This window comes from Vulpes lagopus, chromosome 15, assembly GCF_018345385.1.
Source record: "Vulpes lagopus strain Blue_001 chromosome 15, ASM1834538v1, whole genome shotgun sequence".
Taxonomy (NCBI): Eukaryota; Metazoa; Chordata; class Mammalia; order Carnivora; family Canidae; genus Vulpes; species Vulpes lagopus.
The window spans coordinates 17,573,122-17,598,630 of record NC_054838.1 but is presented as its reverse complement, the minus strand read 5'-3'; the positions used below and the strand labels follow the sequence as shown (position 1 = coordinate 17,598,630).

At 45.0% G+C, this 25,509-nt stretch overlaps 3 protein-coding genes across 5 annotated transcripts; 1 reads left to right on the top strand and 2 right to left on the bottom strand.

Moving 5' to 3' along the window:
* Positions 1-646: 646 nt before the first annotated feature.
* On the top strand, positions 647-8,728 carry AKIP1 (A-kinase interacting protein 1). Of its 3 annotated transcripts, XM_041730499.1 has the most exons (7): positions 647-795; positions 987-1,196; positions 1,626-1,706; positions 3,717-3,770; positions 3,895-3,999; positions 4,991-5,062; positions 7,040-8,728. In XM_041730499.1, exons 2-7 carry the CDS (start codon positions 993-995, stop codon positions 7,178-7,180), a joined length of 657 nt encoding a protein of 218 aa, XP_041586433.1. In that variant the 5' UTR covers positions 647-795; positions 987-992; the 3' UTR covers positions 7,181-8,728. The 3 variants fall into 3 exon arrangements, with proteins under 3 accessions (XP_041586433.1, XP_041586432.1, XP_041586434.1); XM_041730498.1 differs by lacking the exon at positions 647-795 and having other exon boundaries at positions 844-1,196; XM_041730500.1 differs by lacking the exons at positions 647-795; positions 3,717-3,770 and having other exon boundaries at positions 844-1,196.
* Positions 8,157-15,985, bottom strand: C15H11orf16 (chromosome 15 C11orf16 homolog). Its single transcript, XM_041729824.1, has 6 exons — positions 14,983-15,985; positions 13,105-13,261; positions 11,289-11,523; positions 10,035-10,682; positions 8,344-8,561; positions 8,157-8,243 (listed from the first exon to the last, which is right to left on the bottom strand). Exons 1-6 carry the CDS (start codon positions 15,147-15,149, stop codon positions 8,157-8,159), a joined length of 1,512 nt encoding a protein of 503 aa, XP_041585758.1. The 5' UTR covers positions 15,150-15,985.
* A 2,804-nt stretch (positions 15,986-18,789) lies between these two features.
* On the bottom strand, positions 18,790-19,677 carry ASCL3 (achaete-scute family bHLH transcription factor 3). Its single transcript, XM_041729714.1, has one exon. The coding sequence runs from the start codon at positions 19,333-19,335 to the stop codon at positions 18,790-18,792; it is 546 nt and encodes a 181-aa protein (XP_041585648.1). The 5' UTR covers positions 19,336-19,677.
* Positions 19,678-25,509: the final 5,832 nt, after the last annotated feature.

Sequence of the window (25,509 nt, the reverse complement as noted above, 5' to 3'; positions counted from 1 at the left end):
TTTTTTTAAGATTTATTTATTTATTCATGAGAGACACAAGGAGAGAGAGAGGCAGAGACATAGGCAGAGGGAGAAGCAGGCTCCATGCAGGGAGCCCAATGTGGGACTCGATCCCGGGACCCCAGGATCACACCCTGAGCCAAAGGCAGACGCTCAACCGCTGAGCCACCCAGGCATCCCTAGAGATTTTTTTTTTTAAGGTTTTATTTATTTATTCATGACAGACACACACACACACAGAGGCAGACACAGGCAGAGGGAGAAGCAGGCTCCATGCAGGGAGCCTGACATGGGACTCGATCCGGGGACTCCAGGATCTCGACCTGGACCGAAGGCGGCGCTAAACCGCTGAGCCCACGAAAGGGGTTTTTGCAGGGGCTGCATCTCAAGATACAGACCGGGCTGAGAGAGGCGCCTGGGGGCAGGTGTCTAATTCCCTACAATTCCTTAGCCCAACAGGAGGCCACCTGACTTTCCCCCAGGGCCACCCAGTGAGGCGTTGGAGACGACCTTGAACGGCGAGGCCCCCGCCCCGGAGCTCTTCCCACCGCCCCGCCACCGCTCCACTCCGGCCCCCACGCCTCGCACGCCGCCAGGCCCCGCCCCTGCGCCCGCCCGTTAGCCCGGCAACCGGCGCGCAGGGACCCCGGGCCCGGGTGCAGGGAGAAGGCGGGGCCGGCGGCGGCCACGGGCCCCGCCCCCTGGCGGCGGCCTGCTGCGCCGGCGCCGGGGCTCCAGGCCCCGCCCTCCCTCTCCGGCGCCGCGGTGGGCGCATGCGCCTAGAGAGGCGGGCCGGTGAGGGCCCCCTACCGCGGGGAGGGGGAGACGGAAATGGAGGGGGTCTGCGCGCACCCGCTCGGCCCCGGCCCGGCGGCGGCTGGAGAGGGCCTTGGGCGCGTTGGTCGCCGGGGAGGTGGAGACTGGGGCTCCGACCCGCCGCGGCGGCCCGCTGACCCCGCCGTGTGTGTGTGTGTGCGCCCGCGCAGGGAGGCATGGAGAACTGCTTGGCGGCCGCGGCGCTGAACGGGGTGGACCGACGCGCCCTGCAGCGCACGGCGAGGCTGGGTCGGGAGGTGCTGGAGCGCGCCAGGACGAGGGCGGCGGACTGGCGTCCGCGGGAGCTTGCCCGAAGCAGCGTGGGGGGCGCTTCCCGGGAGCGGCCCGCGGCCGGCCCCCAGCGCCTCCTGCCGGGACAGGTGAGGCGAGGGCTGCGGTGCCGGGCGGCCCGCTGGCGGCCCCTGACGGAAGCCGTGAGGTAACGGGACGTGGGCGGAAAAGCCCTCGGAGAACCCCTGACGTTTGACAGATTCTCACTGGGGGGCGTGGGGGTACCTACCGCCAGTGCCCCGCCCGGGTGGGTGACTTTGAAAAAGATTCTTACACGCTGCCCTCTGGTATTACAGGGAAGCTAGCAAACCTTTATTTGTCCTGGATAAATTGCGTGTCTGTTTATTGCTTTTAGAGTGGAATTCTTTCTCAGTAAGGGCCTTCTGACACTTGCAGAGGCCTTTCAAACAGTAAAAAAAAAAAAAAAAAAAAAAAAAAAAAAGATGCTATTCCCCAAATGACTTCTATTGTCTAGCGAATTCCAGCTCTCACCTGTGGTTTGCCATTTATTCGAATAGAGAGAAGAAAGACAACCAACCCTCAGTGCTTCCTTCAGGACAATGGCAGCATTCATGGACTATACCTCAAGTCAGTGTGGGGTAAGTTGGTGTAAGCCAAAGCAGAGCTCGCCTGGATGCACCTGCACACGGGCCACAAAGTGGATCTTCGCAGACTTTAAGGAGAATCTGGAGGCTACCGGTCTACCCCGCCCCACATTCGTGGCCAGATTGTAAACAGGGATATAAACCAGGTGATAAGTCCCAAGTTAGAATGTATTCAACAAATATTTATTGAATGTCTAACTGTAGGTATGATTGAGGATAAAGCAGTGAACCAACCACAGAAGGTCTTTGTCTTCATTATTGTTTTCAGACTGGGGCAGGGCCCGCGGAGCTTATTTGCTGAATTCCAAAACATTCAAGTCCAGATATTAGGGATTTTTTTGAACTTTGAACTGAAGTTTAAAAAAAAAAAATCAGTAAGGTTGCTCTAAACTGGAACTGAGACTTCCTGGTTTTCAAAAATGTATTGAAACAAAAACTGAGGCAAAATCCCTAGAGTTTAACCGCTGTTGCGAGTAAGGTGGTTTTTAAGTATGTCCCTGTGAGTCTGTATCACTTGTTGGCCACAAGGGTGGTTACAGAGAACGGATGCAGTGCCCTCAGCAGAGGAGGTGTGGCTTAATGGCAGGAGCAGCCTCTCAGAAATGAGACCCATGATCTGCCCCTAACTGGCTATAATGCCCTGGGCCAGTTAATCCCACTCAGCCTACCTTCCCTGTCATAAAATGAAGATCTCTAAAGTGCTTTCCAGCCTTTAGAGTCTGTTTCTTTGGTCTTCACTGAGAGATGAATTTGTCATAAATTGTAGCATGAGGGACTTAGGTGAAATTTTGGGTACCATTCATTGAAATGGGTGTACGAAGATTAGAAGATCCTCTTCTCAAAACCATTCACTAGGTCATCAAGTACTCTGAAGAAATGGTGAAGGCAGGCCAGCCTGCATCCCAAGACATTACCTGCCTGGAAGGTACTCTGATGTCTAGGAGTTAAAGCCCACTCTGTGGTCTCTGCCCGCTTTAACATGATGGGATTCTTTTGTGGTTGGTTCTAAGGATGCTGGTCTGCAAAGGAGAAGGAAGAGAGTAACTTGTTTCTGTCCTGCTTTTCAATTTCACATATTAAGAGATATTCAAAAAAATCTCTTAATTTTTTGCAGAAGCCCTATTACTCCAACAACAGGAGTCATAATCAATGCAATAATGGTCCAGAGAATATTATTCTGTTAAATTGTTTTAGAAAAATCTAGCTCTTCTGTGTAGAGATTAACTTAAACATTTTGGTTCATGGTCCACTAAAAGGAAAAACATTTGTTTTTGGTTTGAGGTTCAGTGAATTGGTGCTCTTCATTTTGATTTTCAGTCCATACTGCAAGTTTCCACTCTGGAATGGAGTCTCGGACCGAACCCCTTGGCTTTCTGGAGATAGAATTAAGAACAGTGTTCTGAGTTTGCCTTTACAATTTTAAAGCAATCCCTAAAATACATCGTTAGACCTATGTCCTGAAGTGTTTTCCCCAGCTTCGCATTCTTTTGGTCTCATGCCTTAAACACTGTTTGAACACTGTGTTCAAAACAAGCAGGCTTGTGATGTCCTCATCATTAGTCATAATCAAGGGCAAGTCTAAGGTTAACTTTGAGGGGGAGGAAGGAAGTAGACAAGAAAAAATGTAACTGCTTTCTGATCCTTTGGATTATTCTCCTTAAATTAGAGACCTCTTCTTCCACTCCTCCGCATGGGGAGAAGGGTTGCCTAGCTATTGAGTTTTTGTTACATTTCCTGTTGTATTTCTAAATCTCAAGGAGATACTCCCCTCTTCCCTTGTCCTTGTCTGAGACTCGGACAGTAAACATGGAACAGTTCATCAGAACTTGTGATGAGAGGAGGTGGAAAGGCATATGTATTTGATATTGGGGTGAAGATGTTGTGACAATTATTTAACCTGGCAGAGAGCATGGTCCTGCCCAGCTGTGGTTGGCCAGAGTTCTTGCCCTACAAAGGCAGCAGATGGCAGCAAAGTAATGCCAAATGCAACTTCCTCCTCTGCAGCCACTTCACATGGGCTCAGATTTGTTGGATTTCAGAGGCCTGTCAAGAGAGCAGGTAATTTACTTTTGCTCTGTTGCCTCCCTCCTTAACCATACTTTCCTCAAGTAACGGAGTTTTTTTTTTTTAAAGTTTGACCAGACTATTTGGTTACCTAACATCTTTCATGTTTCTTCTATAGAAATATTATTCATCTGTGCTGGAGGAAGGAGGGGCAGCCCACGTCTCTCGTTATCACAGAGGGAAGTCAGCGGTGCATTTGTGCTGGGACATGGGGAATGGCCAGGTATGTATCCTCAGCTCCCTGTGCTGTGCCCTCCACTCCCCTTCCCTCTCTTAACAGAATTCTTTTCCTAAAATGTTAGGAAATAAACTATTAGTAATGAACAATTACAGGCCTCTCACTACAAACTTACTTGCCTTTTATCACATGTTCTGGAGAAGCCAAAGATTCTACTTGTTGAACTGATACAGTAGAAATTCATTGTTGTTTTTGGAGGAGGTGTGTTGTTTTGTTTTGTTTTGTTTTGTTTTTTCTTTTTAAACTCCCACTAGTTCTACTCAAAGGTAGCAAACTTAAGTTCAGAGTCTGACCCACAAGTTGGATTCCTAACTTCTCTGGCCTGCAGGTTTAGGGAAAGGACGGGAGAGGGGCCCCAGGGATACGCTTGAGGGCTAGATGCACACTGGGAGGTCCCTTCTGTTTCCCTGGCCTGAGATGTGTGGAGCCACACCAGAGCCTGAACCCTGGGTTCCCTTTTCTGGCCTGACCCTGACAGGGGGTTACATGTAGACAAGAGACATTCCTGTCCTTCCATTCCTTCCTATAAAATGTTGGTGCCTCTGAGGGAAATTCCATCTTTCCCTGCTATTACCCGGACTCTTGGGAGAAGCACACAAGAGAATTCTGTTTTCTGAGAGCCCATTATAAGTGTCAGTCACTGTTGCACTTTAAATCTCCAATCTAGTCCCCATGTTGCAGACTAGGGAACTAAGGCTTAGAGAGATCAATATGCCCTTTTCAGTAAAAGCAGGAGTTAAGATTCAAATTCTGGTCTGACTCCAAAGCCCATGTAAGTATAAAAAGTAAGCATGGTAAACATCTGACTACAACTACCTCACAGAATCCACTAAAAGCCATAATAACTTAGATGACGACTTAGAAGAAACTGACAGAACAATTGTTAGTTGTTCCTAATAAACTAAGAGAAAGTTTCTCTTTACAATCCAGAAGTCAGAGTCTGGGCACTGATCAATGTTTGTACTTGTCTCTCCAGAAAAAGGAAACCTCCCTCGATCTTGGAGGCATCTCTCAAGCGTCAGAGTGCACTCTAGCAGCATCCCAGCCTGTAAGTACACATCTCCTCATTGTTCTGGGCTTCACCACCCGTGCAATTCCATGAACCCACTGAGTCGGTTATAGGGTTCTTTATTCCAGACGTACAGTATTTTTATGTTGGGACGTTCCAGTCTTGAGAGTACAGCATTTGGATTCAGTGTAAAATCATGTCTTTTTGGTATCCTTCCTTCACTTGAAGCTTAAGGGATACTTTTTGTGCCTGAACTCATAGTTGTGGTTGGAAAGAATGCAAAGTATTCACTTCTCAGTTCCTACAGCTCAGCTGGGCTGGCACTGGCTCCTGCTGGAATTCCACCATCTGTTCAAGCAGCAGGAGGGGCCTGACCCTCCTGCTTACAAAGTGAAAACCATTGCTGAAATTCTGAAACATACAAATTTGGTTAGCTCAAGTTCCAGAACATTTGAAGGGATTTGTTCTCATTTTCCACAAATATTTCTCTGTTAAAAACACAGTGATGAGTTTCTCATTTTTAGGATAAAGAAGTACTCATTAGTTCATGAACCCAGGAAAGTTTTGGGAACTTGGAAGGACTGGAATTCAGAGGAAAGGAACTCCAGCATGTTACTCTGATAGTTTGCTTAATCTTTGTTTGTATATTATCGTGCTACTAGCCAAGATTCAAAATATACTAGCGTTAGTAACAACCAAGAATGTTCTACTTCTAGTACAAATATAAGTTAGGCCAAGATGCCTCCCAGACTTGCTGTATTTTGGTAATGCTAATCTTCCTGATACTCATGATGGTGGAATCACAGATGCCAATCTTGACCCCGTATTTCCTTTTATGCAGAGAAATGGAATATCTTTCGCTTTCTGCAATTCTGATAGAGCTGTATTTTCTAAAATCTACCTTTGTGTACTTATGTGGTCAAAGACCAATAAAGAGTTGTGGCGTAGTCATACACCTTCATGTCAGTTAAATGACAGGTAAATTAAGGCCAATTTTGCAGTAACTGGGCATGAAAGGCTAGAACATAAAGCAGCTTTGGAGAAAAGTTGGCTTTAAATCTATGCAAGGTGGAGGATGGGGAAGAAGTTTCATTTAAGTATAAATATTGCCATTTAGTCCTCCTAGTGTAGTTTGCTGGCCTGGGTGTGGTGACAGAGATGACAGCTGCTGCCTGTGGCTCCTTCTGAGCAGGGAGGAAGTTCGTGGGGGGTTCCCAGCTGTGGGATAGCAGCTCTTAATTACAGGCTCTCTTCTGGTTTGCAACTTTGCTCTCAGCCATTTGGACTGACACCCCTTCTCTGCCTGTACTTCCGCCCACTTCCCAGTCATGTGTCAGGTCTGTCCTTGAAAGATGGGTTGTGCTGAGCACAGCTTTAAACACAAATCTTCCATTAACTCCAGCTTCCAGTGTTTTGTATTATAGGAGCACCAGCCCACTAAGGGAGGGCTCTGGCCAGCCGGCTCCTTGCTGCATGACAAAATGGAATCAACTCACAGTGTGTTCAGCTTTTGGAGAAAAGAATATTTCATCTTCCTCATAATGAATTTAGCAAACAAAGCACAGTTAGAAAGATTCCCATTTTTCCATGGTACCTTGTCATTATTGCTGCTCTGTGCTAACAAGTCCCACTGTCTGCTTTTGAGCCCCCAAACAATGATCCCCTTTTCCTCTACCTAATTCCTCTCTACAACCAGGAGTGTCCCTTTTATGACCCTTCATGTTTGTATAGCATTCTAGCACTTGCCAGGTGTTTTCACGTACATGTTTATGAAAGTACATGTGGTACTTAGTACCACAGCTTTAGAAATAAGGAAACAAGCACAAGGAGAGGCTGAGACTTACCTAAGTGACTTTCCTCTTGTCTGGCCAGGCCGAGCCTTGAAGCAGGACCTCCATCTCCCACACCAGTGCTCCATTCCACTGTGTTCCTGGCACACCAAGGTCGCCTGGTAGAGGTGCTCTGACGGCATTGTGACCTCTAGTCTCAACAGCTAATACCTGCTTTTCTTTGCAGGCTGAGAACATCTCTAAAGACCTCTACATAGAAGTATATCCAGGGACCTATTCCGTCACTGTGGGTACAAGTGATTTAACCAGGACTCAGGTGGTAGCAGTTGACTCGGGACAAAGTGTGGACTTGGTCTTCCCCATATGATGTTGACCATCATGGCTATCACATCACCTTTTTTTTTTTTTTTTTTTTTTTTAAGTGACAAGAAGAATAAAGTCACCGTATGATTTTCTTCATATTTACACAGTAATCCTGCTTTCAGGGCTGACTGTAGAGGGTCAGCCTTTCTGGGAACTGGAGTTTGTGTCTTTCAGTGTCTATTTTAACTTAAATGTCTAAGACCCCACTCCTCCTTCTGCTGAAAGTAATAATGTAATGATGCTGTCTTAATAGTTCTTAACTGCTTATTTTCTAGGTAAAAGGTTAACTGTGGTAATAAAGGGAGAGATTTGGAAATGAAGAGAGTTCCTTTTTATTGGCATGAAGAGGTGAAACAGTGTCGTTCATGGTCAGCTGTAGGTTTATGAGAAGGTGGCAGAGAGGCTGTGGACACATTTGCCCAAAGCAGACCAACCAGGCCCTGCAGCTTCTGTGGAAGAGAAGTAGCCCCGCCGAGGTCCCTCGGCGGAACCCTGGCCAGGACCACCACATGCCTGTGCCCCTCATCTGCAGAGAAGTTGTAGAGTGTGAGGTTGCAACTGCTTATGCACCCATCACATGTGGCCTGCTCTCTGTCCCCGTCCGTTGCAGGAGGACTTGGCAGCCACTTAGTAACACCTCCTCAGGTATTTATCACTGCTGCTCTTTTAGCTTCCTATAAGGAAAAAAAAAATCCTGAGAGTCTGATGCTGTAATTTTAAGGATCAAAAGTCACTGATCTTAAAAGGTCTATGATGTGCCCTGAACTTCTCGAAGCTACCAAGCCAATAGCAGTTTAGTTGCCTGGTAGTTCATCTCATTGTGAACATGACAAGTCTATCCTCAGAACAAATGCCAGTATTTTATATGATGAAAACCAAGTTTTAAGTAGAGCTGTATTAGCATTCCTAATGAGGAACAGACTCCCACAGACAGAGGCTGTAGTCCAGCAGACCCATCCCCTTCACCATAGGGTCAAGTGTCATTTAAGTAAGAAGTCTGTGCTCAGCTTTGTGGGTTCTGTAAGCCTTCTGAACTGGAATGCAAAATTGTGGGTATATGCATTTTCCTGGGAAAAGACAGCGCGGGAGTTCTCAGTTTCAAAAGGGGCGTGGAGAACCATGTCAGGAGTCCTTAGGGAGCCCCTTCCCGGCCATCCTGCTTTTTACCTGGCTCCTCAAGGCTTTTGGTCTGAGAGCATTCTGGTCCCTCTGGTGTGTCGCTGTTGCCTGACTTTGTTTTCTGTGTTCATCTTGTGGCAGGATATGTGGTGGCTTCACACCATTTGCTTCCAGGACCAGCTCCCTGGTATTCCCCATCACTATAGCTTGTACTCTTTGCTCTTTGTTGCTCCTCTTTTCTTTCCAGATGGTGCCATTTCCTGCTCCTAAACCCCAAATTCAATTAGTTATGTCGCACATGCCACCATGGGATTAGTCTTGATGACTGAAGTAGAACTATATGTCAGATATCCCCAAAGCTCTTAACTATCTGTAAGCTACCTACCACTGTTCTCTATTTTGAAAGAGAAATAAAGTTTAAGTCATTTCTGGCCATCATGCTTTCTGGATGGGTTGTATCCAATAACTACATTTGCGATTAGATGGGAAGAAGGTACCAGACGCAATTTTCAAAACAGCCAGGAGGGTAAGCAAAAATAGCCAACTGGCACTCTTGCAGGAGCTTGTAAATCTCCCTGCTCACAAAGACGACGTAGTGAGCTCTGGGGGTGGGGCAGGGTGGCAGGGTGTGTGTATGTTAAGAGGTTGAGTGAGGTAGAACAAAATAATGGGAGATGTGACTCCCTGGGGAGTAGGAAAATAATCTGAAAAGGAAGGACTATTGAATCCATCATCTTCCTGGCTTATAAAACTACAGATTGAGCCCTGTTTCAATCATAAGCTCTCCAGGGAAGAGAGCAGAGTAACTGGGGGCAGCCAGCAGCCTGGCCCTTCTAGAATTGTTAGGTTGGGATCAAAGGGAATTCGAAAGTATCAAAGAGCGTGGAGGGCAGAGAGACCCACAGTGGGTGTCTCGAAATCTTAAAGCCCTTAGCAGTGGTACTCTTTAACCACACTGCCTCCCTGCCCCAGACAGAATGTTCATTTAGTTCACTGAATGTTAGTGACCTCAAGGCCCCTAGAATCTAGTCTAGGTCTGGGCTTAGCCACCTCTGCCAACTGACTTAGGCATCTGCTTTCTGGGCCTCACTGGGAATTAAATGGGACAGGCATGATGCATGCTAGTGACACACAACTTCTAAACCTATGAGGGAATCAACATGGTTCTTAAGGGGAAGATGGGGATGGCTATGGATGGCGAATGACAGTAACACTGCCCCATCTTGTAAGGAATGAACAGCAGGATGCAGTACCCTGCTTGTTCCCGCTCTGGTTTACTATGGGGACCATCTGGAGAGCAGGGTCTGGTGACCAATGAATGTTTAAAGACTAATTTCTGTCCTCTCAGGGCATGGGCAACTCTAATCAACACCCGGAGGCATTTTGACTGTTCATCTAGAGAAAACTCAAGGGCTCCAAGAAAAAAAGGCAGGGGGCGGAGGTGGGGGGCAGGCACAGACAATGGCAGGGCCCCGGCAGGAGAACAGTGAAGAAGGGAAAGACAGTTGTTAAAGAGTGATGCAGACCTTCGCCCGAAGATCAGCCCATCCTCTTACTGGGGTTTATTGCTCAGGTGGAAACCTACTACTTCCCCTTTATCACCACCTCCCCATCAACGTGGCCACGCTCCTAAGTGTTACTTCCAATCCCCAGACAGGACATGCATGAGTGAGATTCCTAAGAGACACGGGGGAGGGAAGGGAGCAGGGTCTTCAGCCCCACCTAAGAGGTAGGTATACCTAGCTTCCCAGGATGCGGCTCAGACCCGTTTCTCCAGTATCTCCACCCAGGCTGGTGGAGGCCACCCTGCCTCCTTGGACACTTCTCAGGAAGGACGAGGTCTGTGTTGACTGTACCGTCCACCATCAGCCTCTGGGGGAGGCCCATCTGCAGATCAGTCTCCAAATCCTTTTCAGAAGATGAAGAGGAGGAGGAAGAAACACCCAGGGGAGCTCGCACGGAAGCTTCATCTTCTTTAGGATGCACTAGGGGCAAAAGCTGTGTTGGGGGCTTCGGTTCCACCTCCGAACATTCTTTGGCTGTGCCCCCTGAGGTCCTGGTTAGAGGCCACCAGGTAGGTCCAGCCAGGGAGCAACAGCAGAGGCAGCCCTGGCACAGCAGTTGGCAGCAGGCGGGGGGGACACAGGGAGGACATGGGAATGGAGTGCCCAGAGAAGGCCCACTGGTGACACATCCGGTGGCTGGTCCCCACAGAGAGCAGCAAGGGGCCCAGAGGAGGGGCCTGGGGTGCTCCTGGATTAAAGGCTTGTGCAGCCTCTCCACAGCCTTCTTCCAGACAGCCAGGGGCACCCACTGAACCCTGCCTAGAGGCACGGTTGCTGTGTTGCCATTCCAAAAGTGAACAGTAATTTCTCCTCCTTTGGATGCTGTGTAACAGAAAGAGCAACATTTTGTTACAATTACCTCTTCTGTGTCATGGACAAGGGTTCTCCTAACCCCCAAAACAAACCTCAGTGCAGGCCCCTGCTCTGTGGGCCTCCTCGAGGGCACCTCTCCCTGGAAAGCCTGCCGGGAGCATTCCTGCACCTGCTCCATTCAGCCACTTCCCAGTGCCCTTGTGTTTACCTCCCTGTCTCAATTTTCATGGGGAAAGAGGAGAAGCCTGTCATGCTCTGAAAGGCAATGATGCTGACTGGTGGGCCTGCAGGAGGAGACTATCCCAGTCTGTGGATAACTTGATGGGGGACCAGTCATAAGTACTGGTGTGAGCCCAGCTTAACCCCGTCACACCATAGGTTCGCTAACCAACATAATAGTTTTAGGCTATTTTGCCCAGATATTTCATAATCTGAAAGATATGATTTGTGTATCTGTTGCCACACCCAGGATTAAGCTGCTAGTAGGGGATAAGGATTTTTTTTTTTTTTTAAATATATCTCTAAGGCCCTAAGCTCACCTCTAAGACATTTTTTGCTCTCTCCTACCAGCCTGGCTCCCTCTGGGGACCGATAGGTCAGAGCAGCTTCCCTTACCTTGCTGGGGCTCTCTTGCCTCCGAGCCCAAGAGAACAGTGCCAGGGCCGTACCGCTGTTGGTCTGGCTCCCAGGGTGCAAGCACCTTGTCCCCAGGTTCCAGTGAGTAGTCCATGGTTGGCAAACACTGAATGACATCCTCTTCTAAGACCATGCTCTGCCACTGGGCTGGCAGCTTTGGGTCTGTGATGAGGGGAACCTCAAATTCCACAAGCAGAGCCCCCTGTCTCTCCAGCTGTGGCAAAGAAAACACTCACAATGAGATCTGGCATTAGGAAGTGGAACAGGGAGCACCATGGTTCCCTGCAATGCCCTAGTAACAAGCCCCGGGTCCTCCTTAAAACAGTGAGAGCCATCTAGGGAAAGGACAGAGACAGATGCTGCTTAGAGCTGATTGTGGCAGAGACAGGCAGGCTGTACTCTGGGTGCTATGCTCTTCCCTCTACCTCCTTTTGCCATGGGCAACTCATGTTTGTCACTTCCTGCCATTCCTTTCCCGTTCTCTTCCTCTTCCTGGTTTTCTTTGCTCCTCTATATATTTGGTCTGCAATTCCCAGGGATAACCTGGGTCCTCTGGATCTTTCCCCAGTGTACTCCTCCTCCTCTCAGCACCTCTGGAAAGTGTTTTCCCTGTGTCCAAGACCAACCAGAGATAGTGTATTCATCCACAGGCCCACACAGGCAAAGAGTAGCTGTGGCCTAACGTGAAGGCAGCCCTTGGCACTGCCATCACCTCAGTGTGGAGAGGTTTGGCTAAGCAAATGAACATCATAAAAGGGAGGGCAAGAGGAGCCTTTAAGCTGTTTTGAAAAATCAGTATGATTTTGAAGAGAAATAAAGTCTGGTGACAAGTTACTTTGATCACCACACAGCCTATTATTTGGACAAACCTCTGCTAATATTTCATTGGAATTCACATATTAGTTATTTGAAAACAACAAAATGACTTTTGAATGGAAATTCTATAATTCAGTTTTTTGGAATTCACACTTGTCTTCCTTCCATGAGTCCACATTCACAAAGTCTGACTCTGAGAAGAGAAAAATCCCAAAGAAGTAAACAGCCACTGAGGTGAAGTACAGGCCTGGCTTCCAGCACGTGGGGGACCAGGCACAGAGGCAGGCATGTGGGCACGTTTTGTTCCTCTTTCCCCTAGGCTGGTGCCCAGCACTCAACACATTGAATTTTCCTGAATAAAGCACTTTTTTACTGTAAATTTTCTTCACTGTCACAGGTTCACTTGTATCCCTCCAAAATTCATCTGTTAGAATCCTAACCACTAGTACCTCAGGTTGTGACCTCACTTGGGAACAGGGTCATTTCAGATATAGTTAGTTAGGACAAGGTCATACTAGGCTGAGTAGGGTCGGTGCCTCATCCAGAGACTGATGTTCCTATATATAAAGAGGAGAAATTTGGACACAGACATGCACAGAGGGAAGATACCATGTGAAGATGGGGCAAAGATTAGGGTGACTTTTCTACACACCAAGGAACATCAAAGGTGGTCAGCAAGCCACCAGAAGCTAGTTAGGAAAGGCAGACTCTGCCTCACGGCCCTCAGAGGGACTGACACTACCAACACCAGTCTCCAGAACTGAGAGACAATAAATCTCTGTTCTTTAAGTCGCCTCATTTGTGCTACTCTGTTACACAGCCCCAGCAAACTCACTGCCTTTACATTTCCCCTCTAGAACCTGACCATGAAAGACGTACGCTTATCCAAGAAACCGTACTGCTGGGCACACACAGCTGGGGCGTGGCAGGTATGACAGGGCCACCCTGAGGAGTGTCCTGGGAGATGTGAGGAACTTGCCTCTGGAGCAGCCTTTCTCTGAGCCCGGTAATAAAAGCCATCTGGTCCCCTTCTCGCCAGGACCCATGTGTCAGCAGCATCTCCAACTCTTCCCAACCAGCCAGGCCCCTGCCATGCCGAGTCAGCAATGTGGAGACATGGTTGGTAAGATACATATCTGGGAAAAAGCAAATAGAATTAGGGAGTGGAGAAAACCAAGCCCTAAAAACATCAAGAAACACATTTCACGGGACACCTGGGTCGCTCAGTGGTTGAGCATCTGCCTACGACTCAGGTCATGATCCCAGAGTCCTGGGATCAAGTCCCGCATTAGACTCCTCGAGGGGAGCCTGCTTCTCCCTCTGCCTATGTCTGTGCCTCTCTCTCATGAGTAAATAAAACCTGAAAGAAAGAAAGAAAGAAAGAAAGAAAGAAAGAAAGAAAGAAAGAAAGAAAGAAAGAAAAAGAAAGAAAGAAAGAAAGAAAGAAAGAAAGAAAGAAAGAAAGAAAGAAAGAGAAAGGAAAGAAAGAAAGAAAGAAAGAAAGAAAGAAAGAAAGAAAGAAAGAAAGAAAGAAAGAAGAAAGAAACCTTTAAAACGAAAGAGAAAGAAAGAAAGAAACCTTTAAAAAGAAAGAGAAAGAAAGAAAAGAAAGAAAGGAAAGAAAGAAAGAAAGAAAGAAAGAAAGAAAGAAAGAAAGAAGAGAAGAAAGAAAACACATTTCACAGATCTGAGCAGCACAGCAGTAGGCATGTGACATAATGGCTATGTGGAACAGAAACCCATGTAAAAAGTGGCTGGTAATCTAGGACTTCCAGTAAAACAAGATAAACTGCTGGAAAGGGCAGAAGGAGAGGACAATGAAGGGAACTACCATTTGGGGATTGAGAATTGCATTAAGGTCATCAAAATGTGATTAGCCTGGATCTATTCAAGTGAATAAATCCTGGTTCTGAGGCTGAACAGCAGTCCAGGAAAGAGCGCTGGGGAGGTAAATCCAAAGGCAGTGTGGGGGAATCCAGGATGAGGCATGGTGTTTGGATAGCTGTACCAAAAGAGTAACATTGGAAGGATGCTTGATGCTATGGGATCAGAAGGGAGGAGGAAGTGTTTGAGCAGGGGAAACACAGAAGAGCTGGCCAAGGGACTGAGAGACAGGAAAAAGGAGAAGCTATTCCTGGAAAGGTTTGTGGGCAGGGCCAAACCAGGGCTGTAGAGGGGTGGATTATTGAGTCAGGGTTTGGTTTTCTGAAAAAGCTGTTTACTTTGTGGGCAAGCCTGGAAGCAGGGACGTTTAACTCTGGCTTTGAACAAGATGGTCCCCATAGGTGAATCCAGAAAGCGGGTTATTAAGGGTTCAAACTGGCATGTCCCTATGTGAGTGGCATGGACACAAGCGAGTCCCTGGAACTTACGTCACTTGTGTATGCTTGAGGGCTGAGCTTCCTTTCCTTCTGCAATCACACTTTACACAGCCCACCGAGGATTTGATTCGGGAAAGGCCAGGATAACTGAGGGTTACCGAGGGAACCTGAAGAGGTAACTGGCCAGCTTGCCTTAGCTGCTGGTTGCAGAAACCCTAATTTCTCACGTGGTGCCAGGGCTAGTCTCGTAGTTGGTGGTAAAATGAGCTAGAAACTCTTCAACTGGCGATGTCTGACTGCTTCTCTCACCCATGCCAACTCTGACATCTGCCACCTTGCCTCAGAGTGCCAAGGGAGTACAGTTTAGACTGGAGTCATGTAAGACCACAAGCAAACCATAGCCCACACAGGAAAGAACTTTTTCAGCCTTCCCAGGAAGCAAGTTCTACCCCTCATGGTACACCATCGAGAGCCAAGAACAGAGAGGAACAAGAGGGGCGCACATCACTTCTGCCAGAGGTTGCAGGGACTCATACCTGGTGAGGAGGTTGTGCCGGGTGAGCCAGGGTTCTTGGATGGCAAAGGGGCAGGTGCAGGAGAGTTCCCAGGGAGGAGCAGGGCCAGTCCAGGAAGGGGGCTTCAGGGTTGTGGCCACACTGCAGTATTTGGGCTGAGGCGTCCCAGTCCCTGCAGAGGATTCCATGGCCTTGGGAGAAACCACCTGAGAACAAGCACCACCATTGAGTTGCAGCCCACAGCCCGGCAGACGGCAACTGGCTGGCGCAGGGCTCACTTCTGGGGTTAGCAGACCCCACCTGCTCCCACAGACGAGCTCAGGCTGTTCTCTGAATCATCTGCCTTGGAAACTTCAGCTCAAGAAATAGGGGAGGGCTTGAAAGAGCGAGAGTTGTGACTTTAGAGAAACCCAGCTCTAAATCCTTGTATGCTCACGTAACCACAGCGCCTCAGTTATGGCTCTGGAGATGATATATGGAGAAAGTACCTGGCTGATAAGTAGCTCAATAGATGTTAGTTTTTTCCTCCTCCCCAGTTGTAGAGACTCTGGGATAAAACAACACTTCCCTTTACAAATATGGTTGGCCTAACCCTAATAACAAACCCCCAATCTGAGCCACAGACTCCCTTCCTAATCCAGTGACCTCCAGGACTAACACTAGCCCCCGCTGATATCCCAAGGTCATGTCCTTCATAGACCTGTTCAGACGTGACGGCTTGACACCCAGGATCCAAGATCACACTGCTGCCCCAGCCCACCAGAGTTCTGTTAGGGTCTGCCCCTGCCCACGTCCACAGGTCTGACCCCAAGGAGACTTACTCACAGCCCCAAACTCCTCCACTTCAGCCTTCTGACAGTTGGGGCTCAGGGCCTTAGCCCAACGGACTCCTGGTTGCCAAGCAGGTTGCCATGGATGCAAGCCAGCAGGAATGCTGTGGACTGAGTGAGTGTACTGGGCATGTGCAGAGGGATGGCAGGGGGGCTGTGGGGGCCGTGGGTAGGACAAGGGGGCAGAGGGTTTCCCTGGGGAAAAGGGGAGATGGGGCGTTGGGGAGAAAGGTCACTGCACCCTCAATTCCCCAAAGCTCAGGCTTCCCCACTACTGGAAGAGGCAGTCCTGGTGGGAAGCCTTCATGAATCCCAGGGAGTCCTGTGAGGGAGGGAGCTGCCCCTGCCCAGACTAAGGACTAAGGACTATCCATCTGCCTCCATCCTGTGCAGACAGGAGGCTAGGTTAGGTGAGCCACTGGCTGGCCGAAGGACTCTAAGATAGACTTGGTCTGTAGTTTAAAGCAAAGTAGTCAAAGGTATGGGCATGTTGCTTGTCTGTAATAGAGAGGACCCTGCTGAGGAGCAGAGATGTGGTGACCACTTGAGGGTGATGAGAATGGACACTGGTGACAAAGGGAACAGAAGTCTGGATTCTGCTCTCATTTGAACATCCATGGGACAGGCTGGTATTTTGAGGCATCTGACAGTCATTGTATACTTGTTATGTGCCTGGCACAGTGTTCAGGGGAGAATACCAAAAAGTATGCAGGGACATTTGTGCATGTCTCCCCCACATCCACTCCCCTCTTCCAACACTTCCTGTTTCCTTTCACAGGTCCATTGGTAAAAGAGGCTGACCGTTATCTCCAGCTCCACAGGTAGAACGTGTGTTAATCGGCACATTCCATGCTCCAGTTCCACTCTGGGGATTGGTTAGGTATGAGTATGTCCCCCAGCCTCTCCAATCAGAATAAATCTCAAGATTTGTGTTGGGAATCCTGGATTATAGACTTTCTCTTTTTCTCCTACACATAAATAAGAAAGGACATCGTTCTAGGAGCCTCTGACTGCCTTTTTGGGGCATTGAAGCTATTCCCAGAGAAAGGGAGGATAGGCCTAAACAAAACAGGTTCTTGGTGACACTGTTGAGCCCTGCCTGAAGGCAGATCTATAGCTAGATGCTTCCATTATGTGAATCTTTATTGATTATACAAATTGGGATTGTATTTTCTCTCACTTGCAACTAAAAGCATCTTAACTGATGACTGCCCTCACACAGCATAACCTACCAGTCAGGAGAATGACTGTTGCTAAGGACCACATAAGATAAAAGCTGAGTTATTTGGTGCACAAAGTTGGAGTCCAAGAAAGACCAGTGGAGTCTCTGGCAGTGAGAGAAGGTCACTTACTTCTGAATAAGACAGGTGGGATTTCAATGATAGGAGGGAAAAAGGAGAACATTCTTGTTTAGGAGGCTAGAGCGAAGAGAGAAGGATTCATTTATAAGATTGCTTTTCTCTTTTGGAGGAAATGCGGTGTCATGAGAAAATCAAGGTGTGACTATTTGGAAAGGGGCCATATTGGTGGGAGCTTTGCAAACCCAGCAGATAAATGTAAACAACATAGTAGTCAAAAGGAAGACGTCATGGGGTTTGAGCAAGGAAGTGACATGAAATGCTTTAAGAAAAAACATCAGAATGAGAATGTAGGCAGTTAATTCTTGAGCCCAAGAAACCAGAGAGGAGACTGTTAACAGTGACCAAGATAAAACATGACAGGATTGGAATAGGAAAATAGTAACACCAAATATTTACACACAACATCTACCTGATTTGAGGCTCTTTACTGAGTGCTAGGAATGTAGGGAGGAATAGGCCTGTCCCTATGTACTGAAGACATAGATGTGTAATACAGTGTGTAAAGATGGTAGGATGGGAAGTGCAAGGAAATATGTGTACAAAATAAATGAACGAGTAATGGCTGGAGTGGGAAGACTTCACAGAGATGACACTGGAGGTGAATATGCCAGTATATGGAAAGTCCGGGCTGGGCTTGGCCACAGATGGGGCTCAGGATTCAAGGTGGAAGTCACAGGAATGGATATAGAGACATTTTGAAGGCAGACTCCAAGATATGGGGCAGTGAAGGACAGGCATGGCCCCTGTACATTTTCTGGCCAGAATAACCTGTAGAATGATGATGCTATGGATAATAGAAGATTACTACTACTACTACTACTACTACTACTACTACTACTACTAATGGTTATGCATACGTATGTGTCAGGCATTGTTAATTCTCCAAACATAAGGGGAGAATCGTTGCTCTTCTTATTATTCTCATTCTGTGGATGAAGAACTGAGACATGGAGAGGAGGGAGCAGAGTCATAGTTTAAACTGAGGCAGCTTGATTCCACAGACTGCGATAGCCTTCTTAACTAGACTAAGCTGCCTAAAGAAGTCTTCTGCATGCAGGGAAAAGATGACTGTAAAATAATTTCAAATCACAAGATTTTGTTAGCTATCTTTGCTTCAGTCTTGGGATACTTTCTCATCAGGACATGGGTAAGGTATAAATATATAGGTTTCCTGTCAACCCCAAATTATAACAAAAAGAACTACCGGACTCTGACAAACCAAGGGAGGTTAATTGTGATCATTTAGCATGAAATGTTTGCAAAGGGCATTATAAACATTGATTAGTCATTGATCAGACTTTACTATACTTTCATGAGAGTTTCTTACAGCTGAGACTCTGGCCAAGTGTGTGAGAAGGACAACGTGAGGGGTATAGAGAATCCTGGGGACTCCTGCTCCTCTACAGTTCTTGAAAGAAATCACCAAAGCTTAAGACATATCTTCTCAACCCCCATAAGATCATGTTTTGTACATGTCAAACCCTGGTAGGAAATAATCAGCACAGGTGGACATTTGAGCTGTTATCTACTATAACTTCTATAAGTTCTATAAGCAGAACTTATGTTTAGGAAAAACTATTGAATGATGCTGTAAGAGACACCATTTTGTGAGATTATTTGTTTCTATTTGGAAACAATCAAATGATTCTGAAAATAGGGTCAGTGTGGTGGCTGGTGGCTGCCATAAGGGAGGAAACTTTCCCAGGGTTATTCTTGGTCTCAGCCTTATCAGGGTACAGAAGAGACTGCAGGTAATTAATATACTTGATGGCAGCTCTGAGAGTTTCCACTTTGCTGAGTCGTTTCTCCAAGTACTCCTCAGGCAGATGATGTCGGAGCTGGGCATAGCCTTCATTGACACACTTTACCCGCTGCCTTTCCCGCTCATTCCTTTTCCGGATAAAGGCTGGCCCATAGGAGTATTCACACCTTCTGTAATTTGGATAAGACATTGGGAAGGCGAAGGGGCAGGGTTCACCGTAATTTTCCATGATCAGGGAATCGCTGGGAAAAGGCAGCAATGGCAGATCTTCAGAGTAAGGTGACGGCACGGGGGCATCAGGATACAGGTGGAAAGTGACCATGGGGTCAAGATAGAAAGACCTGGTCAGTGGCAGGTGGGCAGATTCAGAGACAGCTGGCAGTTTTTCTGGCAGATTAGAGTAGCTTCGATTGTCCATCATTTCCTCTTTAGCCTGGAAACATAACCAAGTTTATTAATTTGACCAGATCAAAAGAAAGCAGATATCATGGACTTTCTCAGAGATCAATGTTTTAAAGCCTTCTCTGCTTTGATGAATACTTTCTGAGCTCATTCTGAAAACGATATGGGGTAATCATACTCTGTGGGTAGTAAGAGAGGATTTTTTGTTAGTACAGAGAAACAACATTAAGTAACATTGACTCACTTTGTGAGAAAGTTATTCCTTTTCAACTCTTTCAATCCTGGTGATTACAAAGATACAGTTTTAATCTTGTAAGAGTGTGTGTGTGTCTTCCACCCTACTAGAATGCTTTCTGATCCTCCTTAGATGGAAGTCTTCAACAAATGATAGTATCTACTAGAATTTAATAATATTTTGCTGTTAATTTCTATTGTGAATTATATTGATTTCATGCTTATGGCAGTGATACAAAATTTCCTTTAAAAATATATCTGCTTGGAGGTGCTTGGGTAGCTCAGTCAGTTAAGCATCTGCCTTCAGCTCAGGTCATGATCCCAGGGTCCTGGGCTCCTTCCCAGCAGGAAGCCTGCTTCTCCCTCTGCCTCTGCCTGCCACTCCCCCCTGCTTGTGCTCTCTATCAAATAAATGGATAAAACCCTTAAAAAAATAAAAATAAAATAAAAATACATCTACATGAACAAATTGAGGGTTGCTGGGGAGGAATGTTGGGACGACGGGGTAACTAGGTGATGGGCATTAAGGAGGGCATATGATGTGATGAGCACAGGGTGGTTTGTGTGTGTGTGTGTGTGTGTGTGTGTGTGTGTGTGTGTGTGTGTTTTAGATTTTGTTTATTTATTCATGAGAGACAAAGAGAGAGAGACAGAGACATAGGCAGAGGGAGAAACAGGCTCCCTGGTGTGGGACTCGATTTCGGAACTCCAGGATCACGCCCTGAGCCAAAGGCAGATGCTCAACCGCTGAGCCACCCAGGCGTCCTGAGCACAGGGTGTTATATGCAACCGATGAATCACTGACCTCTACCTCTGAAACCAATAATACATTGTAGGTTAGTTAATTGAATTTAAATACAATTTTAAAAGTACATCTACTTGATTAAAAAATGGCACTTCAAGAAAAATAATAAGTAAATAACAGTACAGGTAGAACCCGGATAATAAACTCCATGAAGTGCATATAAGTAACTAAAGTTTGGGAAACACTGAAGTACCACAATATTCAAATACATGTTGGAGACACTACAAACAAGTTAATGATCATGCAAGCTCACAGGCATAGCCTTCTAAAGTAATACCTGTTATGCCAGGGGCAAAACCAAAAATAAAAATAAGAAAGGAAAAAAAAATAAGAAAGGAATCTTTTGCTTTTAAAAATTCACTTTAAGATCCTTTAAATAGGAAACTCACCAATTTAAAACATAGTCAATTTACCTATTTTTAATTTACTTCCACAGAACTTTAAATATATTGAATGAAGTGAATCTGTATTTAGTTTTTTTTTTTTTTCATGGAACATAAGGATAAAGCATTATACCCCAAGAGGTCCCAAACCAATACAGTCCTTTTTTCTGAATAGGTCTTCATGTATCTCATTTATTAAACCACCTTTTTACCTTTGACTATAATAATAAAACCACAACAGATTTTACAAAGATGTTGCAGTTTAATTACTAAACTGGGAGGCAGGGTAGTGCTGTAGGAAAAAGAACAGTTTTTCTTTCAGTTACAACACCCCTGAGTTTCAATCTTGGCTTTGCGCCTTCCTAGCTGTGTGTCTTCAGTCAAGTTCCTTAACCTTTCTGAGCTTCACCTCTTTCCTATGATCAACTGAGGTATTAACTATTCTGCAAGGTGGTTGTGAGGATCAAATGAAAAAAAAAAAAAAACAACCATAATGCACAGGTGTTAGTGCTTTTCCTCTTTCCTTTCTTTACAGATGAATACTTGTTCAGTATCCATTTCTGAACTGCACCCTACAGAAAAACCTGGCTTATATTTTCCCTAACACCGGAAAATCAAACACTGATCTATCCAAAGCATATTTGTTGAGAGATGACCATACCTAAAATGGAGAAGCAACAAGAAATCTGCCTTGGGCATCCAGAAAAGAGGGAAATATGACTTTCTGTTAATTCCTCAGGGTGTGATTTTTCAACATTTTTGGGAATGAGGGCTTGACCTCTATGCTTGGCATGTGTAGAGAAAACAAGGCCACTTTCCTCCCCCCAACCCTGTTTATGAGCAAGATTGGATAACATAGTCACTTGCTTCTCTACCTGAGCAGAGTAACAACCTGCAGCCTGACACCATGTAATGAGACGAGCCGCCAATATGCACTAGAATTCAAGTGCTGTGAAGCGTATCACTTTACGGTGTGAAAAAGCCTAGCCTATCTAGTATGGCTGCTGAAAGACAAAAATGACTGTGAAATCAGAAAGGGAAGTCTGCGATGGGGGATAAGGGGTGAGGGGTGGGGAGGGTGAGAGGGGAGGGTGAGAGGGGAGTGCGATAAGAAGTCCCATGGTGGGACACCCTGGAAAGGAGTAAATGCCAGGGAAAGCTCTTCCTAATAGGGGGCTGGGGTGGGGGAGCAGATGAGATAAATATGAAAGGCTCAATTAAGAATCAAAACAAAGGAACAAGAAATGAAAGATTCCAAATTACTGACCAAATGGCCTAAAATATTTCACTTAAAACAAAAATCTCTGGAAGATTAAAAACTAGCCAAGATTCTGTCAAAAATAAAAAGTTGCTAAGGGAAAAGAGTTAGGGAATTCCCAAGACAGGAATTCGAGGGGGTAAGAGATCAAGAACATGTATGGCGGAAGCTACAAAATGATGGCACAATGGGGATGGAGCCTGTCTTTCTATATCTCTGAGAAAAGCAGAGCCTTATCTCTGCCTATGGCTAGCAAGCCAGAACTGACACAGCAGAGTATCAAAATGCAAAGCAGATGTCAGCAAAGCCAATTACACACAAGAATTCTTTAGGTATAGTTTTATCTTGACAGATAATTTTAATGTCTTAAATCTTGGCCCAGATGAAATCTGGGTAATTTATATATGCCATGGGTACTTAACATTTTCTAGGCTTTAAGTAGACTATGCATAATTCTTGGGTAAAAAAATTTAGTGTCTCTGTAGACACACTGTTGAGCAGCTTTTGTTATTGAGCATTTCCCAAAAGTTCATCAATCAGTGTAATGGCATTTAAATATGATCATCTTTTATTAAAAAAAATTAATCCCAACACAACAGAGAGAATGAAAAACTCAGTAGAGGATCAAGATAGAAAGCCTAGTGGAGGATGGAAGTGTTTGAATTGAATACAAGTTTTTAAAAGAAAGCAATATGGACTATTGGTGCTGGGGCTTTGCAGTTCCAGATACATGCACAGCTAACTAATGCACCTATCTTGGGAAAATCTCAGATTTCTGTCTTCTGGGAAATAAATGATGAGGTCTTAATGATAAAATCCTAAGAGATTCTGGTAGTGCTGCTTGGCATAAAACTTCAACTTTTCAAAGGTATTAAAAATATCTAGCATGTAAAAAACAAAACTCTATAACTGCACATATAATTGACTTATGGAATGTTAGAGATGGAAGGAATCTTAGAAATCCTCTTATCCAATCCCTCAGACTGTGAGTTGGCTAAGCTTGCAGAGCTGTCAGCAGAGCAGGGGTCAGAACCTAGGACTCCTGATTTCCAAACCAAACCCTTCCCACTCCTCCAGATGATTTAATCACCAGCAAAATCTGAATCTTTTAACATATGGGCATATTTAATAGTTTAAGACAATGGAATCATCAGCTGATAAAATTCATCATTTATCAACTGTGCCTGGGAGTTTCCTTAAAGGCCGTTTCCTTGCCCCCCCCACCCCCACCCCCAGCCATGGGCTACTCTGGAGAAGAGTCTCTTACCTGTTTTGTCACTGAGATGCTGTATTTGGGCTGTGTCAGACTTAACCTGATTTATAAGTGATCATTTAGTAACTATATGCAAAGTAGCTTACAGTTAAACAGAACTGCTTAGTTCTGGTTTAGCTGTTTTTTTCTACCTAATATGTAGATACGACAACATATAACAATACTAAATAGAAAGGTTTGCTTACAAAACTAGACTCTTGTAACATACTCTTGTAAAAACAACGCCTCCTCATTCATCTGGTTTATATGATTTTCTATCAAAATTACTTATGAAAAATATCTGTAAATAATAGTCTCATAATGTTGGTCAATATTCTTTTCCGTAGAAGTTAAGGCCATAACCAGGAAGGTCAATATGAACCTAAATTTTATTAAAATATCTTTAAATTTTATTTTCCTCTACTTAGATCTTATTTTTGAGTAATTTTAGATGCACAGCAAAATTGAGCAGAAAATACAAAGAGATCCCATATAACCCTTTCCCTACACTTGTATCTCCTCCCAGTAATTTATTTGTTACAACTGATGAACCAATATTGACACATCATCACTCAAAGTCCATAGTTTACCTTAGGGTTCCCTCTTGGTGTTGTACATTCTGTGAGTTTTAACAAATGTGTAATGACATGTATCCACCATTATAGTATCATACAGAATAGTTTTACTATAAAAAGCCTCTGTGCTCCACTTTTTCATCCCTCCCTGCCTCATGACAGCCACTGAGTTTTCTTTTACTGCCTCCATAGTTTTGCCTTTTCCAGAATGTCATATAGTTGGAATCGCACAGTATGTAGCCTTTGCAGATTGGCTTCTTGCACTAATAATATGCATTTAAAATTCCTCTGTATATTTCTGTGGCTCCATAGCTCATTTTTTAGTGATGGATAATATTCCATTGTCTGGATGTATCACAGTTTACTTATCCATTCACCTACTGAAAGACATCTTGGTTGCTTCCAAGTCTTGGCAATTATGGATAAAGCTGCTATAACTATGTGCAGGTTTATGTGTGGACATAAGATTTCAACTTATTAGGTAAATACCAAGGAGTGTGATGAGTGGATCCTCTAATAATTATTAAGAAACTGCCAAACTGTTTTTCCAAAATGGCTGTACCATTTTTGCAGTCCCATTAACAATGAATGAGAGTTCCTGTTGCTCCACATCCACACCAGCATTTGGTAGTGTTAGTGTTCTAGATTTTGGCCATTTTAATAGGTATGTGGTAGTAGCTCACTGTTGTTTAATTTGTATGTCCCTAATGACATGATGTGAAACATCTTTCACGTGCATATTTGCCATATGTATATTTTCTTTGGTAAGGTGTCTGATCAGGTGTTTGGTGGCCCATTTTTAATCACGTTGTCTTATTATTGAGTTTGAAGGGTTCTTGGTATATTTTGGGTAATGGAATTTTATCAGATATGTCTTTTGCAAATATTTTCTCCCAGTCTGTGGCTTGTCGTCTTATTTTTTTTGACATAGTCTTTCACAGAGTACAAGTTTTTAATTGTAATGAACTCCAACTTATCATTATTCCTTTCTTGCATGATTTATGTTTTAGTGTTTTATCTAAAAAGTTACCACCAAACCAAAGGCCATCTAGATTTTCTCCTATGTTATCTTCTAGGAATTTTAATTTTGTGTTTTACGTTTAGGTCTATGATCCATTTTGAGTTTTTTAAATGGTGTAAGATCTGTGTCTTGCTTTTTTTTCTTTTTCTTTTTTTTTTTTTTTTTTTTGCATGTGGATGTATAGTTGTTCCAGCACCATTTGTTGAAAATACTTTTCTCCGTTGTATATTGCCTTTGTTCCTTTGTCAAAGATCAGATGACTACATTTGTGTGGTCTATTTCTGGGCTCTCTGTTCTATTTATCTGTCCATTCTTTGGTCAATACCACACTGACACTGACTTGATTACTATAGTTTTATAGTAAGTATTGGAGTCAAATAGTGTCAGCCCTCCACCTTTGTTCTTTTCCATTAATATTGTGTTGGTTTTTCTGGGTCTTTGCCTCTTCATATAAAGCTTTAGTATCAGTTTGCTAATATCCACAAAATAACTTGCTGAGGTTTTGGCTGGGATTGTGTTGAATCCATAGATCATTAGGAAGAACTGATAGCTTATGGAGTTATCCTAACCATGGATATGGAATATCGTTATGTAGTTCTTTGATTTCTTTCATCAGTTTTGTAGTTTTCCTCATATATATTTTGTTAGGTTTATACCTATTTCAT